Here is a 15,961-nt window from a genome sequence, read left to right as displayed (position 1 = left end):
AGAGAATCTTGGACTGATTAGGGACAGCCAGCATGGCTTTGTGAAGGGAAGATCTTGCCTCACAAGCCTGATAGGGTTCTTTGAGGAAGTGACCAAGAAGATTGATGAGGGTACTGTAGTGGATGTGGTGTACATGGATTTTAGTAAGGCGTTTGACAAGGTTCCGCATGGTAGGCTTCTTCAGAAGGTCAGAGGCAAAGAGATCCAGGGAGACTTGGCCGTGTGGATTCAGAATTGGCTTGCTTGTAGAAGGCAGAGGGTTGTGGTGGAGGGAGTACATTCGGATTGGAGGGCTGTGACTAGTGGTGTCCCACAGGGATTGGTTCTGGGACCTCTACTTTTTGTGATATTTATTAACGACTTAGATGAGGGGGTGGAAAGCTGGGTTAGCAAATTTGCAGATGACACAAAGATTGGTCATGTTGTGGATAGTGGGGAAGGCTGTCAAGCTTGCAGAGGGATATTGATAGGATGCAGAGCTGGGCTGACAGGTGGCAGATGGAGTTAATCCAGAGAAGTGTGTACACTTTGGAAGGACAAACTCCAAGGCAGAGTACAAGGTAAATGGCAGGATTCTGGGCAGTGTGGAGGAGCAGAGGGATCTGGGGGTTCATATCCACAGAACACTGAAAGTCGCCTCACAGGTAGATAGGGTAGTCAAGAGAGCTTATGGGTTGTTAGCTTTCATAAGTCGGGGGATCGAGTTTGAGCCGCGAAGTGATGATGCAGCTTTACAAAACTCTGGTTAGGCCACTCTTAGAGTATTGTGTCCAGTTCTGGTCGCCTTATTATAGGAAGAATGTGGAGGCGTTGGAAAGGGTGTAGAGGAGATTTACCAGGATGCTGCCTGGATTAGAGAGTATAGATTATGAGGAGAGACTAAAGGAGCTAGGGCTGTTCTCATTGGAGAGAAGGAAGATGAGGGGAGACATGATAGAGGTATACAAGATATTGAGAGGAATAGATAGAGTGGACAGCTAGTGCCTCTTTCCCAAGGCACCAATGCTCAAAACAAGAGGACATGGCTTTAAGGTAATGGGTGGGAAGTTCAAGGGAGATATCAGAGGGAGGTTTTTCACACAGAGAGTGGTTGGTGCATGGAATGCGCTGCCTGGGCTGGTGGTGGACACCCCGAAACAGACACCCCGAAACAGACAGCAGAAACAGACAAGCAGAAAAAGACAAGCAGAAACAGACACCCCGAAACAGACAAGCAGAAACAGACACCCCGAAACAGACACCCCGAATCAGACAAGCAGAAACAGACAAGCAGAAACACACAAGCAGAAACAGACACCCCGAAACAGACAAGCAGAAACAGACAAGCAGAAACAGACAAGCAGAAAAAGACAAGCAGAAACAGACACCCCGAAACAGACAAGCAGAAACAGACACCCCGAAACAGACAAGTTGAAACAGACACCCCGAAACAGGCAAGCAGAAACAGACAAGCAGAAACAGAGACCCCGAAACATATAAGCAGAAACAGACACCCAGAAACAGACAAGCAGAAACAGACTCCCTGAAACAGACAAGTTCAAGAGATTGTTAGATAAGCATATGGAGGAATTTAAGATAGAGGGATATGTGGGAGGAAGGGGTTAGATAGTCTTAGGTGTGGTTTGAAGGGTGGCACAACATGGTGGGCCAAAGGGCCTGTATTGTGCTGTATTGTTCTATGGTTCTATGGTTCTATGTTCTGTATCCATTAACCTGCCTCTAACACTCTCGCTGGCAGCTGGTTCCATGTACGTATAACCCTCAATATGAAGAAGCTGCCCCTCAGTTCCCTTTTAAATTTTCCCCTCTCACTTTAAGCCTATGCCCTCTAGTTTTGGACTTCCTTATCCTGGGAAAAGACCTTGGCTCTTCAGCTTATCTATGCCACTCATGATTTTATAAACCTCTGTGGGGTCACCACTCAGCCTCCTGAGCTCCAGGGAAAAAGTCCCAGCCGATCCAGCTTCCCCTTATAAATCAAACCCTCCAGTCCCAGAAACATCCTTGTAGATCTTTTTTGAACCTTTTCCAGTTTAATAACATCCTTCCAGGAGCAGGGCAACCAGAAATGTATGCGGTATCCAAATGTGGTCTTGTGTCGCTGTAACCTGACATCTCAACTCCTGTACTCAATATCCTGACCAATGAAGTCCAGCTTGCAAAACGCCTTCTTCACCACAACTTCTACATGTGTCGCTGCTTTTAAGGAATTATGTACCTGCACCCCTAGGTCTCTCTGTTCTACAACACACCGGGGCCCTGCCATTTACGTGTAAGTCCTGCCCAGGTTTATCTTAACAAAACACAACACCTATCTGAATTAAACTCCATCTGCCATTCCTTGGCCCACTGGCCCAGATTATCAAGATCCCATTGTAATCTTAGATAACCTTCTTCACTGACCCATTGCTCAGTAAAGCACAGCATGAAGGCTGAGGAATAAACGCCTTGCTGAGCTCAGACTTCAGTCTGGGGAATTAACAAGCAGTGCTCTGGGAAACAGTCGGAACAACTGGGATCCATGAACATGACAGACCAGGCCTTTGACCTGGGGATACACTGGGATCTGTTTAAATGTGACCCACGGATACAGATCCTTCAGCCCATCCACTCCAGCCGCTCCCACCCCATCAGCCCATCCTTCCATTCCTTCCTCTCTGTGTGCTCAGCTCCTTCAGCCTCGGAGCCACGAGGTTCCCTGTTGATGGTTTGATCCTTCATGGCCCCTGGCCCAGTCTCTGGGGATGTGGTGGGTGTGTACTCCAGCCTAGCACTGCCTCAGCCCCACTACACCAGGACCATGACCCCCAGCTCTGGACACTGGCAGTCAGTGGGGTTCAGTAAACAGGGGAAAGCACGGGATCTGCCCTCACCCATTAACTAGGAGTGTTTCAGGAACCAGTGAAACCCGGGCCCCTCCGCGGCAGTCTCACTCACCGTATACCTCCAGTCGGACTTTCCCCTTCTTATCACCTCCTAATTCATCTGTAACTGTTAGTTCATAATCACCAGCGTCGTCTCTCTGTAGATCACGGATTTCCAGACTGTAGTTCGTGGGATGAAAAGTTACCCGTCGCTTGTACTCCTCAGGACCATAGTATTTAATGTTGCCATCTGAGGACTTTGTTATTGTGACGTTTGGTGCTTTCTTCCACACAGCATCATTGTTCCATCCAAGTATGACTGAAGGATGCAAGGAGACCGAGTGCCCCACAGCTCCGTTCAGAATGGGAGTGGAAGCCCCAGTCCCAGCTGAGGAGACAGGAGGAGGCAGTCAGCAGGTGAGCACAGTGACCGGAGGAGGAATCGGAGCTGAGAGAATGACAGACACAGGAGCAGGCCATGCGGCCCTTCGACTGGCTCCCGGCCCTGTGAGGGACCCGGCCCACGGTTCCTACCTCACACAGTGAGCCCACGGGGGGAACAGAGTGAAGACTCTCTGCACCCGGCCCTGAGGAAGGAAGTTGCAGCCTGCAGCCAGATATCGATGGACGGGTCAGGGGGGCACAGACACGGCAAATGGGACCCAGCCTGGAGAAGTGGGTTGGGGGTGTTTTGGGAGGGTGAATGGTGAGGAAACACGGAGTAAGTGGGAGGGAGTGAGGGGTATGGTGAGACAGAAGGTGCTTGGAATGCACACCCTTAGATCGCTGAAAATGGTGTGATATTTATAAAGATGGGGCTGATAGATAAGTTCAAGTCTAGACAATCTGAGGTGGTTACCTTTGGAATAATGAGCACATAAGAGATGGAATAAGCCATTTGGCCCCTCATGCATGCTCTGGTGTTCAGTACGAGTGGGTTGATCTGTTCCCTTCGCGCCAGTTTACTGCATTAACCTCACTACTCTTAGTATCCATAAATCTATCGTCTTGAATATGACTGAGTCTCTGAAGTCCCCTTGGGCAGAGAATTCCAAAGATTTACGACTCTCTGGGTGCAGAAGTTCCTTCTCATCTCTGTCCTGAATGGCCAACCTCTTACTTTGAGGTTCTGACTCCTGGTTGTTTGTTAACTCCCTCTATTCTTGAGTATGAAGACCAGATCTGCACAATATTCCAGGTGTGATCTCACTAGGTCCCAGAATAATTAGAGCAAGACATCTGTACTCTTGTACCCAAACCCTCTTGCAATAATGGCCATTTGCCTTCCTGAATGTCTACTGAATGAGATTCATGTACAAACACTCAAGTGTCTCTAAATAACATCGCCTTTCAATTTCTCACTACTTTTCTATCTTTCTGTCAAAGTGGATGACTTCACATTTTCCACGTTATATTCCAATTGCTCTGTCCAGATTCATTCACCTATCCTGTCTATGTTGGAATTAGATTATCATTGTCACATGTACCGAGGTACAGTGAAAAGCTTCTTGCATATCGTTCTACAGATCAATTCATTACACAGTGCATGTATCCACTGAAGTCGCTCTGCTTCATGGCTGATCTGCTCCAGGCCTCAACTCTTCTTCTTTGCAAGTTCCCTCTAGCCCTCTGTGAGTGCCAGCAGGTTTTTGTTCTATCTCCTTGATTATTTAAATATTAATCTATCTCCACCTCAAATATATCTAATGATCTGGCCTCCACCACCCTCGGGGGCAGAGAATTCTAGAGATTCAGTACTTCTGAGAGAAGACATTTCTATGCACTTTAGTTTTAAATGACTGGCACCTTATTTTATAAAGGAGAATCCTATGGGATTCTATAATTATATTAAGAGTAAAAGGGTAACTAGTGAGAGAGGGATGTATAAAAGCTGGTGGAATTGCAGTGCTGATCAGGGAGAATGTCACAGTGGCACTTAAAGGAGACATCCTAGAAGGCATCCAGTGAGGTAATATGGGTAGAGCTCAGGAATAAGAAGGTTCATTAACTATGATGCGGTCATACTATAGGCCTCCCAACAGGCAGCGGGAGACAGAGGAACAGATATGTAGGCAGATTATGGAAAGGTGCAAAAACAACAGTAGTTGTGGATGACTTTACTTTACCCAGTATTGACTGGGACTCCCTTAGTACCAGAGACTTAGATGGGGTAGACTTTGTTAGGTACATCAGGAGGGTTTCTTGACACAGTGTGTAGATAGTCCAACCAGGAAAGGGGCCATAGTAGACCTTGTATTGGGAAATAAACCTAGACAGGTGATAGGAGTTTCAGTGGGGAGCATTTTGGGAACAGTGATCATAACTCAGTAATTTTCCAGGTAATTCTTGATAAGACTGGACCTCGGGGGGGAAATGCTAAATTGTGGAAAGGCTAGTTAGAACAGTGTTAGGCAGGAGCTGGGGAGAGTAGATTGGGAGTAACTATTATTGGGTACAACAATATCTAACATGTGGGAGTCATATAAAGGCCAGCTGGTCAGAATTCAGGACCAACTTGTTCCTGTGAGAAAGAAAAAACAAAGATGGTAAGGTTTGGGATGCAAGAAATGTTGCAGAAGGGGAAAAGGAGCATATGTAAGATTTAGGAAGTCAAAATTGGACAGGGTCCTCGAAGAATATAAAGGAAACAGGAAAAAAACTTAAACAGGGAATCAGGAGGGCTAAAATGGGTTATGAAATATCCTAAGTGAGTAAGATTAAAAAGAGTCCCAAGGCATTTTACAGTAAAAACAAGAGGGTAATTAGGGAGAGGGCAGGACCATTCAAGGACAAAGGAAGGAATTTATGCCTGGAACCAGAGGAAGTGGGCGAGGTACTAAACAAGTACTTCACATCGATATTCACCAAGGAGAAGGACATGGAGAACAGCAAGATCAGGGAGGGTATGCTGATATTCTTGGACATGTTGATGTCAAGAAGGAAGAGGTGTTGGGTTTCTTAAAGAACATTAAGGTGGATGAGTCCCTAGGGCCTGACGAGATGAATCCCAGGTTACTGAGAGAGATAAGAGAGGAGATTGCTGGGGCCTTGACAAGGATCTTCATATCACCTCCAACCACAGGTGGGGTCGCAGATGATTGGACAACAGACAATGTTATTCTTCTGTTTAAGAAGAGCAATAGGGGCAAACAAGGAAATTATAGGCTGGTGAGCCTAAGTCAGTGGAAGGGAAATCATTGAAGAAGATTTCTAGGGATAGGATCTACTTGCATCTGGAAAAGCATAGACTTATTAGGGATAGTAAGGATGGCTTTGTTCAGGGGAGGTCATGTCCTATCAGCCTACCATGAGGGACCTTGATTGAGTTTGATTGAGGAGGCGACAAAGATGATTGATAAGGGATGGTAAGGGCTGTGGATCTTGTAGACATTGACTTTAGTAAAGCTTTTGACAAGGTCCATCATGATAGGCTGATCCAGAAGATTAAGGCACAAGGGATCCACAGCGACTTAATAGATTGGATGCAAAATTGGCTTGGCCATAGAAGACAGAGTGTAGTGGCAGATGGGTGATATTCTGACTGGAAGTCTGTGATCAGTGGTGTTCCACAAGGATCCCCCTGTTTGGGATATGTATAAACAATCTGGACGAAAATGTAGCTGGGCTGATTAGTAGGTTTGCAGATGACACAAAAATTGGATAGAGAGGAAGGTTGTCAAAGGATTCAGCAGGATATAGATCAGTTGGAAACACGGGTAGAGAAATGGCAGATGGAGTTCCAGACAAGTGTGAGGTGTTGCACTTTGGAAGGTCAAATATAAATGGAAAGTATACAGTAAATGTCAGGACTCTTCGGAGCACTGATGTACAAAGGGATTTTGGGGTACAAGTCCATAGCTCCATGAAAGTGGCGACACACATAGATAGGGTGGTAAAGAAGGCATACAGCATGCTTGCCTCATTGGTTGAGGCACTGAGAATAAAAGTCGGGAAGTCATGTTGCAGCTGTATAAAACTTTGGTTAGGCCACATTTGGAATATTGTGTGCTGTTCTAGTCACTGCATTATAGGAAAGGTGTGGAGGCTTTAGGAAGAGTTGAGAAGAGATACACGAGGTTGCTGCCTGGATTAGAATGAGAAGTTGGACAAATTTGGAAGCATCAGAGGCTGAGGGGCTACCTGACAGAAGTTTATAAAATTATGAGAGGCACAGATAGGGTAGATAGTCATAGTCATGTTCCCAGGCTGGAAATGACAACCACTAGAGGGCACAGGTTTAAAGTGTGAGGAGGAAAGTTTAAAGGAGATTTATGAGGTAGTTTTTTTCACACAGAGAGTGACAGGTGCCTGGAATGTACTGCAGGGGAAGTGGTGGAAGCAGATATGATAGTACCATTTAAGAGGCATTTAGACAGACACACAAATAAGCAGAGAATTAACACACACACAGACCATGTGCATGCATATGTGCAGTTTAAATTGTCATCATGCTTGGCAGAGACATGATGGGCCAAAGGACCATTTTATGTTTATGTTCTATGGTCTGCTTTTGTTTCTTATTAGCCTATACCTGCTACTATTTTTTGTTCTGCTTCCACAACCAATTCCTTGGTCCTCCTCTGCTGAGATTTGAAATAAACCTAAACATTGGGCTTACTGCTCTTTTTAGCAACATTATACGTCTTTTACTTTAATATGATATTTAGCTTGGAGACACAAGACACTGCAGATGCTGGGGTTTCCAGCAACAAACAATCTGCTGGAGGAACTCAGCAGGTCGAGCAGCATCTGTGGGGGGGAAAGGAATTGCTGACTGAAACCCTGCATCATATTTAATTTCTCTTGTTAACCACGGATGAACAACTTTCCTGTTGGGTATTTGTGAAAGGTATGTCTAAAGCGTGTATTAATTCTTTGAAAGTGAGCCATTGCTGTTTACTGCAGTACCTTTCAGTGTAGTTTCCCAATCCATCACAGCCAACTCAATGCCTCAGGTTTTCCCAGTTTCCTTTCTTAGATCTGACCCTGGTTTCAATTTGAGTTCCAACACCTTCAATGTTGAAATGAAAGTGAGGATGACAGAAAGGATCTTGGCTCAGCAGACCGTGGTGTTGAATTAGAATCAGTCTGGATGGAGGTAAGCAACAGTAGGGGGCAGAAAACAGCAATGAGATTGTTTCCTGCCTTCTGGTAGTGATGTAGAGCTTGGTAGAAGTGAAGTATATGTAATAGTGGTAATACAGGAATGCCGGGGACCTTAATCTACACATAAACTGGGCAAATCAAATTTATACTACTAATCCAGAGGATAAATTTCAGGACCATACGTGAGGGACAACCCATGGAGATGAATTTTAGATCAGTTGTTGAGGAATAGGCCATCTTAAACCTGGTACTGTGCAACAAGACAGTGTTCATTATTAATTTTATTGTAGAGGGCTCCTGGGAAAAAGTGACTATAATATGATAGTATTTTGCATTAAATTCAACAGTGTTGTAGTTCAGTCTGAATCCAGGGCTTTGCATCTGAACAAAGGAAACTATGAGGTATGAGGCACCGGATGGCTCAGATAGATTAGGAAACAACTTTAATGTATGTAGCAGTGTACACATAATTGCTAGCATTTAAAAAAAATACATGATTTGCAAATCAATATGCATTCTTTTATGGCACAAAATAGTTCAAACATGGAATACAGGAGAAAACAAAGGTAGTGTTAAATTAAAGGAGAAGGCATAGGAAGTTGCTTGGAAAAGCAGTAAACCTAAGGATTGGGAGTATTTTAGCAAAGGATGATAAAGTAATTGATAAATGGAAAATAGCAACGGAAAATAGTGAACAGGCAACAATGATAAAAACAGACTGTAAGAGCTTCCATAGGTATGTAAAAAGGAAAAGACTTGTGAGGGTCAATGTGGGTCCCCTACAGACAGAGATGTGAGAACGTAAAATGGGGAGTAAGGAAATACTAGCCTCTTATCACTTAGGACATATAAAATCTTCCAGAAGTATCAAAGGACCAATGGTCTGGTGTAAATGAGGAAGTAAAAGAAATATCACAGAAGTTAATAAGGCTGAAAAGTGACAAATGCCAAAGGACCTGAGACCAACATCACAGAGATTTGAAAGAGGCAGCTTTGGAGATAAGGGATGCTCTGATTAGTGTCTTTCAAAACTCCATTGGTTCCGGAATGGTTCCTATGGATTGGAAAGTAGTAAATCTGTTCCCACTATTTAAGAAGGGAGAAAGAGAGGAAACAGGGAACTACATACTTGTTAGCCTAACGTAAGTTGTAGGGAAAATCCTAGAATCTACAATGAATGATGTGATATCACGACATATAGGAAATATGATTGAGTATAGTCAATATGAATTTCTGAAAGGAAAATCATGTTTTAGCAATTTTTGTTGTATGAGGATGTATCGTACAGTAAATAAGGAGGGACCATTGAATATGCTGCATTTAGATTTTTAGAAGACTTTCACAAAGGTTCTCTACAGGAGGTTAGTCAACAAGGTTAGAGAACATGGAATTGGGGATAATATACTTCTGTATATTGAGAGTTGGTTAACAGATTGAAAAAAAGAGTAAAAAAGTCCTTGACAACCAGCAGGCTATCCCTAGTAGGGTACCACATGGATTATTATTTGTGCCCCAGCTATTCACAGTCATATCAATGATTCGACTGAGGGGACCAAATATAATGTTTACAAGTTTGCTGATGATACAAAACTAAGTGAGAATGTGAGTAGTGATGAGATTGCAAAGAGGCTTCAAGAATATTGACAAGCTGAAAGAGTGGGCAAGACATAACAGATGGAGTACAATGTAGAAAAACATGAGGTTATCCACTTTGGTATAAAAAGCAGAAATACTGAGATTAGGAACTGCTGTTGTTCACAGGAACCTGGATGCCCTTGCATACAAGTCTCAGAAAGCCAACATACAGGTGCAGCAAGCAATTAGGAGGGGAAATGGTGTGTGGGTGTAAATTGCAAGAAGATTTGAATTAGGCTTTCAGAGAAACTGGCAGAGGAGTATGGATGTGGAGACAGAAATCTCTGCAATGGAGGTATCTGAGATGCAGTAACTCAGGAAAGAGGAGGAGGCCTTACTCCCTCAATGTGGAGGGGGGTCCCCGAGATGCAGAAACCACCTGTTAGGTGGATCTGAGTCCTGCTGCAGTTCCTAAGCCTTGCACCACCATTGCACTGTCCTGTGTGAAGGGTTTCTATTCTGTGGAAGACAATGGGAAGGGAGCTCTGGTGAACAAAGGGTGTCTCTCTCTCTCTCTCTCTCTCTCTCTCTCTCTCTCGCTCTCTCTCTCTCTCTCTTTCTCTCTACTGATAAGCAGCTTCAGCCACCTGCTCGTGAAGCTTAGCAACAACTCATCAGCCAAGCTGACTTCAAGGCCCCAAGAAGAGGGTTATTTTTGAGACTAACTGCAAAAGGTGTGTTAAGCTGTCTGGGACCAATGGCAGCGTGAGCTGGTCAAGCATACCCAAATATGGGTATACCTGTGCAGTTGGCGGACACCCACCGGAGAACAATGTATTTAAGTTTGTTAGCACCCCGTATTCCTTGAATCAGGCCATGTGCAGGGAAGAGCAGAACGGCTGTTTGCTCTTCCGTGTACCCCCTACTCCTGCTAGCATTAAACAATAAAGAACTTCTTGTACACTCCTTGGTATTGGTATTGGTTTATTATTGTCACTTGTACCGAGGTACAGTGAAAAACTTGTCTGCTGTTGTCTGATTTATTACAGAGCGCGGGTTGACTATCACAATCCCAGGAAGGTCTCCTCTCTCATCAGTCCCGGTGTAAGGTCATAATGGAGGTAGGGCTGGTGTGGTACAAAAAAATAACAAAGACTGGAGTCCGTCGCCAGTGAGGTGGTGGACATCCCTATGCTTCCTGTTGAGTTTCTTCTCATCCCCACTGGGATGTACAGAGGTTGCTGCAATATGGTTGCAACTTGCACTGCTCATGGTATCTGTCTGTGCCGTCCTTAGAAAGATGGAGAGTGGCACAGGTGTGGCCTCAGTTGAACAGTGCCATTTCAAGGTGTTCCTCACTGAACTGTTGAGGGAGTGGAGGGTGACAATCGCCTCTGCTCCCTCCTCATGGTGATGGGATGAGGATTAAAATATTTTAAAATAGTGTGAAGATAACAATGACAAACCTCAACATCAATGGCAGCAGAGGGTCTCTCTGCAGGTTTCACAACCTCTCTCCGCCCTTAAGGATAGTAGATATGCAGTGTGTTTCTAGTAGGAAACCTTTACTAATTTGGGAGGTGAAGCCACCTGGCTCCTGTGTTGGCAAGGAGGGCTAACAACATAGCTATTCCACTGGAAACGGAGTCATATTATTTCCAGTGGGATGACTATCCCGTTCGGTCTGATTTTTCAGCTGGAGATCTTGAGGGTCAAAGAGCTTCTGCTGAGCTGTCTGCTTCATATTACTGTGCGGTTGGGTGACGTGCCACCACACTTGGTGAACATAACCACACAAGGCCTGGTGCTTTAGATGTGTCTGCTTTCATGACCTCTGGTGATAGCAGGGTATCAACCTTGGAAGGAGGGGGGATTTCGACTGTACTGTCAAGGAGAGGGATCATTCCCGTCCCCAGCACGGCCAAGTATCATGGCAAAGCTGAGAGAACTATTGGCTCCCTCAACTCAGTGGACATCTGGCAAGTCATCCCAACTCCAGTACCTCCACCCAGGAGGATACTCCTGAATCAACCATCTGTACATTTTGCAGGTGTACATCTCCTGCGGTGGCCTCCATGCAGCCAATGCCATGCTTAGAAAAGCAATGGTATGGGTGGAGCTCATCCCCTTGCGCATATTGGTGGTTCCATGTACTGAGACTCCAACTGGCTGCAGGAGGACAGACGATTTCAGGATTCACTCCGAGGATTCTCAGCTGACTGGAGAAGAAAGCAGGAGAACTTCCAACCTTGAGGCTATAGTAGGATGTTGGCAAGACTCATATCCATCTCTTCTGTCAGAAATATGTGAAGGAGTTGACAAGAGGCAGGGATCCAAGTTAGGGTTGAGAGGGAGGTGTTCATTTGGAAGCTATACCTAGGTTGATTTGTCAAGGATCTGACACTGTAGTAGGAGTACAACAGCAAGAACAGTTTTGTGGGAGAATTTGTCCAGTACCCTCCAATAGCTCAAGATGCAAGTCTGAGGATTTGATAGGCTGACCATGGAATTCCTTAGGACTTTCTGGGATTCCTGGGTGGGCAGGCAACTCGGTGTGGGTCCTTTGGAAAGTCTGGCTACCAGCGATTGTCCCTCTTATGGTGCAGGTCAGTCATCGTACCATTGCTTAAGAGGGGTCATCACCACTTTTAACAAACTGGGGCCTGGTCTCCCTCCTCAAAATGGATCACAGGATCTTTGTCCAACCATATCAATGGCCCGTACCCCATTCTGCCCACACAATCCATCCTGACGATGGTCCTACACTGTCTTGGGCCAGTGTTTGGGACAACATTCATCTAGTCTGGGACCTGGTTCACCTTTTCCAGAGGGCTGTTTTTTCAGTCAGCCTTTTCTCACTGGACTAGGAAAAGGTGTCAACAGATTGGATCACGAATACCTCAGCAGGGCTCTGTGCATGTCAGGGTACAGCTTCTGTACGTTGTCGCAGAATGTCTGGTTAAAGTTATCAGCTCCTTGATGACACCCTTCGCCTTGGAAAGGAATGTATCAGGGATGCCCATGTCTGGCCAGCTGTATCCCATCTGCATGGTGCCATTCCTGTGTTGTCAGAGAAGGTTGTCACATTTGGTTCTGCATGGGCCAGGCATGATCAACAAACTGGCAGGAACCAGGGGCAAGAATTACCATTCGGCTAGAGTGATAGACAGGATGACTCTGAGTGCTTTCCTCCAGAGGCTGAGCGCTGGCCATACACCAACTGGTGACCTCCATGCTGGGGTACTTGTCCCTTTGGTTCTGCTTCCCTGCTTTTGCTGCTGAGATCCAGAAGAAGCTGATGGATCTTGCTGGGGCAAGAGGAGGGAGGTCAGGTGTGTGACTGAACCCAGGTCATGACTCTCTGTCTTCAAAATCTGCACAGTGTCCTCCTGGATGGTGATTTTTGTTTTGCCAGGGCACTGCCATTCAAGATGGCACACACTTCTCTGAGAGAGTTGGCTTGGCTTTTACTGGGACCTTTTCAAAGCCTGGCACTCTGTGTCAGAGTGCTCTCCATTTTAACTTTTGTTTTTCTTTTTTATTTCCAATAAAGTTATTTTGAGAATAGATAAATACACAAAAAGGGAGACTGGGGAATGGACCAAGGAAAGATAAAACATGGTTGCTTCTGAGTAAGGCTCCCTCTACACACAGCATCATGGAATAATTTACCTCTCGCTGTCTTGGTGTAGCAGCCAGCATAATCAAAGAACCCACCCACACAGGACATTCTCTCTTCTCTCCTCTTCCATCGGGTAGAAGATACAGGTGCCTGAGGGCACGTACCACCAGACTTAAGGACAGCTTCTACCCCACTGTGATCAGACAATTGAACGGTTCCCTTATCCAATGAGATAGACTATGACCTTACGTCCTACCTGACCTTGCACCCTATTGCTTTTTCTGTCGCTGTGACACTTTACTCTGTACTGTTATTGTTTTTACCTGTACTACATCAATGCACTCTGTACTAACTCAATGTAAACTGCACTGTGTGATGAATTGACCTGTACGATCGGTTTGTAAGACAAGCTTTTCACTGTACCTTGGTACAAGTGACAATAATAAACCAATACCAATACCAGTACCCTCTCCAGTATGACCCCATCTCTCCTGGGATGTGGGGACCTGAACTGTCCCCAGTGCTGTAGCTGGGGTCTTCCAGAATCATTTCACAGTTCCTTCACAGAGTGAGGAACAGAGTGTTGCACCCTATGGATCCCACTGATAACAGTTCCAGTCACAGAAGCACCTGTCAACCATTCTCCTTGGCTTCCTCCTGCTGAGCCTATTTTGGATCCAATTTACTGCTCTTCCTCAGATCCTGTGGGCTTCTTCTGTTTTCACCAGCCGGTCAAGTGGAACCTCGTCAACAGCCTCACTGAACTCCATGTAGACCAGTCAAACCATCCCAAAACAAATGGTTCAGCAATGGGATATGCTCTCTCGCTCTGTCTGCGAGGGAACTGTCTCTCTTGTATCTTGATGGTCCATGGGGATGAAGAGAGAAGCAGGCACTGGAGGATCTGAGTTGGTGGGTCTGAGTGCCTAGAGCCTCAACGAAAGATCAGGAGTCTGCTGTCAGTGTGTTGATGAGCTGAACCTTGAAAGGACGGTGTTCATCAAACGCTGTGTGAAATGGCGGCAGGAAGTGGTTGGAGGATCATTACTGATGAACAGAAATATGTGAAACAGAAAATGGTACTGAACCTCTGGATATATATATGTAGATGTGTGTATATATATATATATAAAAATATATATACACACACACACACACATATATATATATATATATATATATATATATATATATATATATATATACACACACACATATCCTGGTGTATATTTATATTTAGATATATATACCAGGAAACAAAGGGAACGGCAGTCAGATGTGCAAAGAGAAACTAATGGAGGTGTTGAAGGACTAGCAAACACCGTGAAAGAGACTGAAAGAGACTGAAAGAGACTAAAAGAGAAACAGAGAGTAAAAGTGTGTAGACAGAGAGAGACTGAGTGAGATAGATGGAGATCCAGAGAGCTCAAAAGGGACTGAGGATGAGAAAGAATTAAAATGAGGAAGAAAGTGGAAGTCAGCATGTTCAGTCGTAGGGTGTGAACCAGCAGAGCTTGGACGTGACCACGACGAAAGGCTTTTGCACGCACTGAGAACCTCGATAAGGCACACACACATCGCACTGCTCTATAACCAGAATTGAACATTAAAAGCTGACCTTACCCACACAGATGACAAATACAAAGGCACAGATCGGGCAAGGAATGCTCCTCAAAGACACCCACATCTTCAAGCTTGACTGAAAGATTGGAGATCTGGATATTTTTAGAGAAGGAAGTAAGAGCAGGAACTGACCTCGTCATAACCACACGGTCTAGCAGAACTAATCTACGTGAGCAGAGGCGGCACGTAATTAACAGAAACGTCATACTTTCTAGCTCAACCGATCTCTTAATTTTTCCACTTCCTTTACTCACTCTAACCATTCCCCTCACTCCAACTATGCACAGTGTACCCCTGCGTTGCGGCACTTCGGACAATGGAAATTTGTCCTTACAGAATTCACAAGTCACTACCAAAAAATTTGAGATGTGAAAAAAGTTCTCTCATACTGAATTTATGTGAAAAAAAATAAGCAACGCAAAATGTAACCAGAGAACTGAGCTAGTTTACCAAGGACAATGATCACAGGCTGTTGGTTAACACTGGGATGCCACTTAAGCTTTGGAAACTGCCAATCAACCTCTTCTATTGATACTAAAATGAGTCAAATGCATTCATAGAAGATTGTTGCATTAATAGGATAGGATCTTTCATTTTCCCCACATAAAATGGCATTTGATTCTATTTGCTTCATGCTAATAACTTTGTTCTGGATGGTGGATTGGTTCAAAACATTACAGTCAGCATGAACTAAAGTATATGCTGTAATTTATGCATGTTAGTAAAAGGAATGACTCAAGGTTTTACACAGAATGGAAATGGAAATTACTGTCTCTTAATCTTCCTCCCCAAGTGAATGAACTCAAATCATTCTGTAAATTTCATTTATAGTACCTCTTTAAAAAGAGAACCATCACTTGATCCGTTTTGCACAATATTTTCACATGACACTGAGTTATGGTTCTCACCTTTCTGTAGATTATTCAGCCAACAGCTTGTACTAAAGTTGTGGAAACAAAAAAAAATTGATTGCTGGTTCACAGTGGGAGGCCATTTAAGAGATTTGCTTTGGTAAAACAACCCTTTCTCTTCTGCCTAAAATACAGTCAGAATTCCCTTGCTTGTGGACCACGCAGCCTCAGGGCATTACTGTTGAGAGGCTTAATAACATGGTATTCAATGAGAAAAAAGGGTTTGTGTTGTGGAAAATCCTGATACAGAAACCCGCTGT

General features: G+C 44.6%; 1 protein-coding gene across 1 annotated transcript in view; it reads right to left on the bottom strand.

The window, feature by feature from the left end:
- Window positions 1-14,922, bottom strand: part of LOC127580911 (SLAM family member 5-like) — a 33,703-nt gene extending 18,781 nt beyond the window's left edge. The window contains exons 1-2 of the mRNA XM_052034893.1: window positions 14,791-14,922; window positions 2,938-3,252 (exon numbers count right to left, since the gene is read on the bottom strand). Coding sequence (XP_051890853.1) covers window positions 2,938-3,252; window positions 14,791-14,854 — 379 coding nt within the window. The 5' untranslated portion in view covers window positions 14,855-14,922. The remainder of the gene's footprint in view (window positions 1-2,937; window positions 3,253-14,790) is intronic.
- Between the last annotated feature and the right edge of the window lie 1,039 nt (window positions 14,923-15,961).

The sequence above is a fragment of the Pristis pectinata genome, chromosome 20 (assembly GCF_009764475.1).
Source record: "Pristis pectinata isolate sPriPec2 chromosome 20, sPriPec2.1.pri, whole genome shotgun sequence".
Classification (NCBI taxonomy): Eukaryota; Metazoa; Chordata; class Chondrichthyes; order Rhinopristiformes; family Pristidae; genus Pristis; species Pristis pectinata.
Note: the sequence above shows the minus strand (reverse complement) of the source record. Positions and strands in the feature narration are given on the sequence as shown.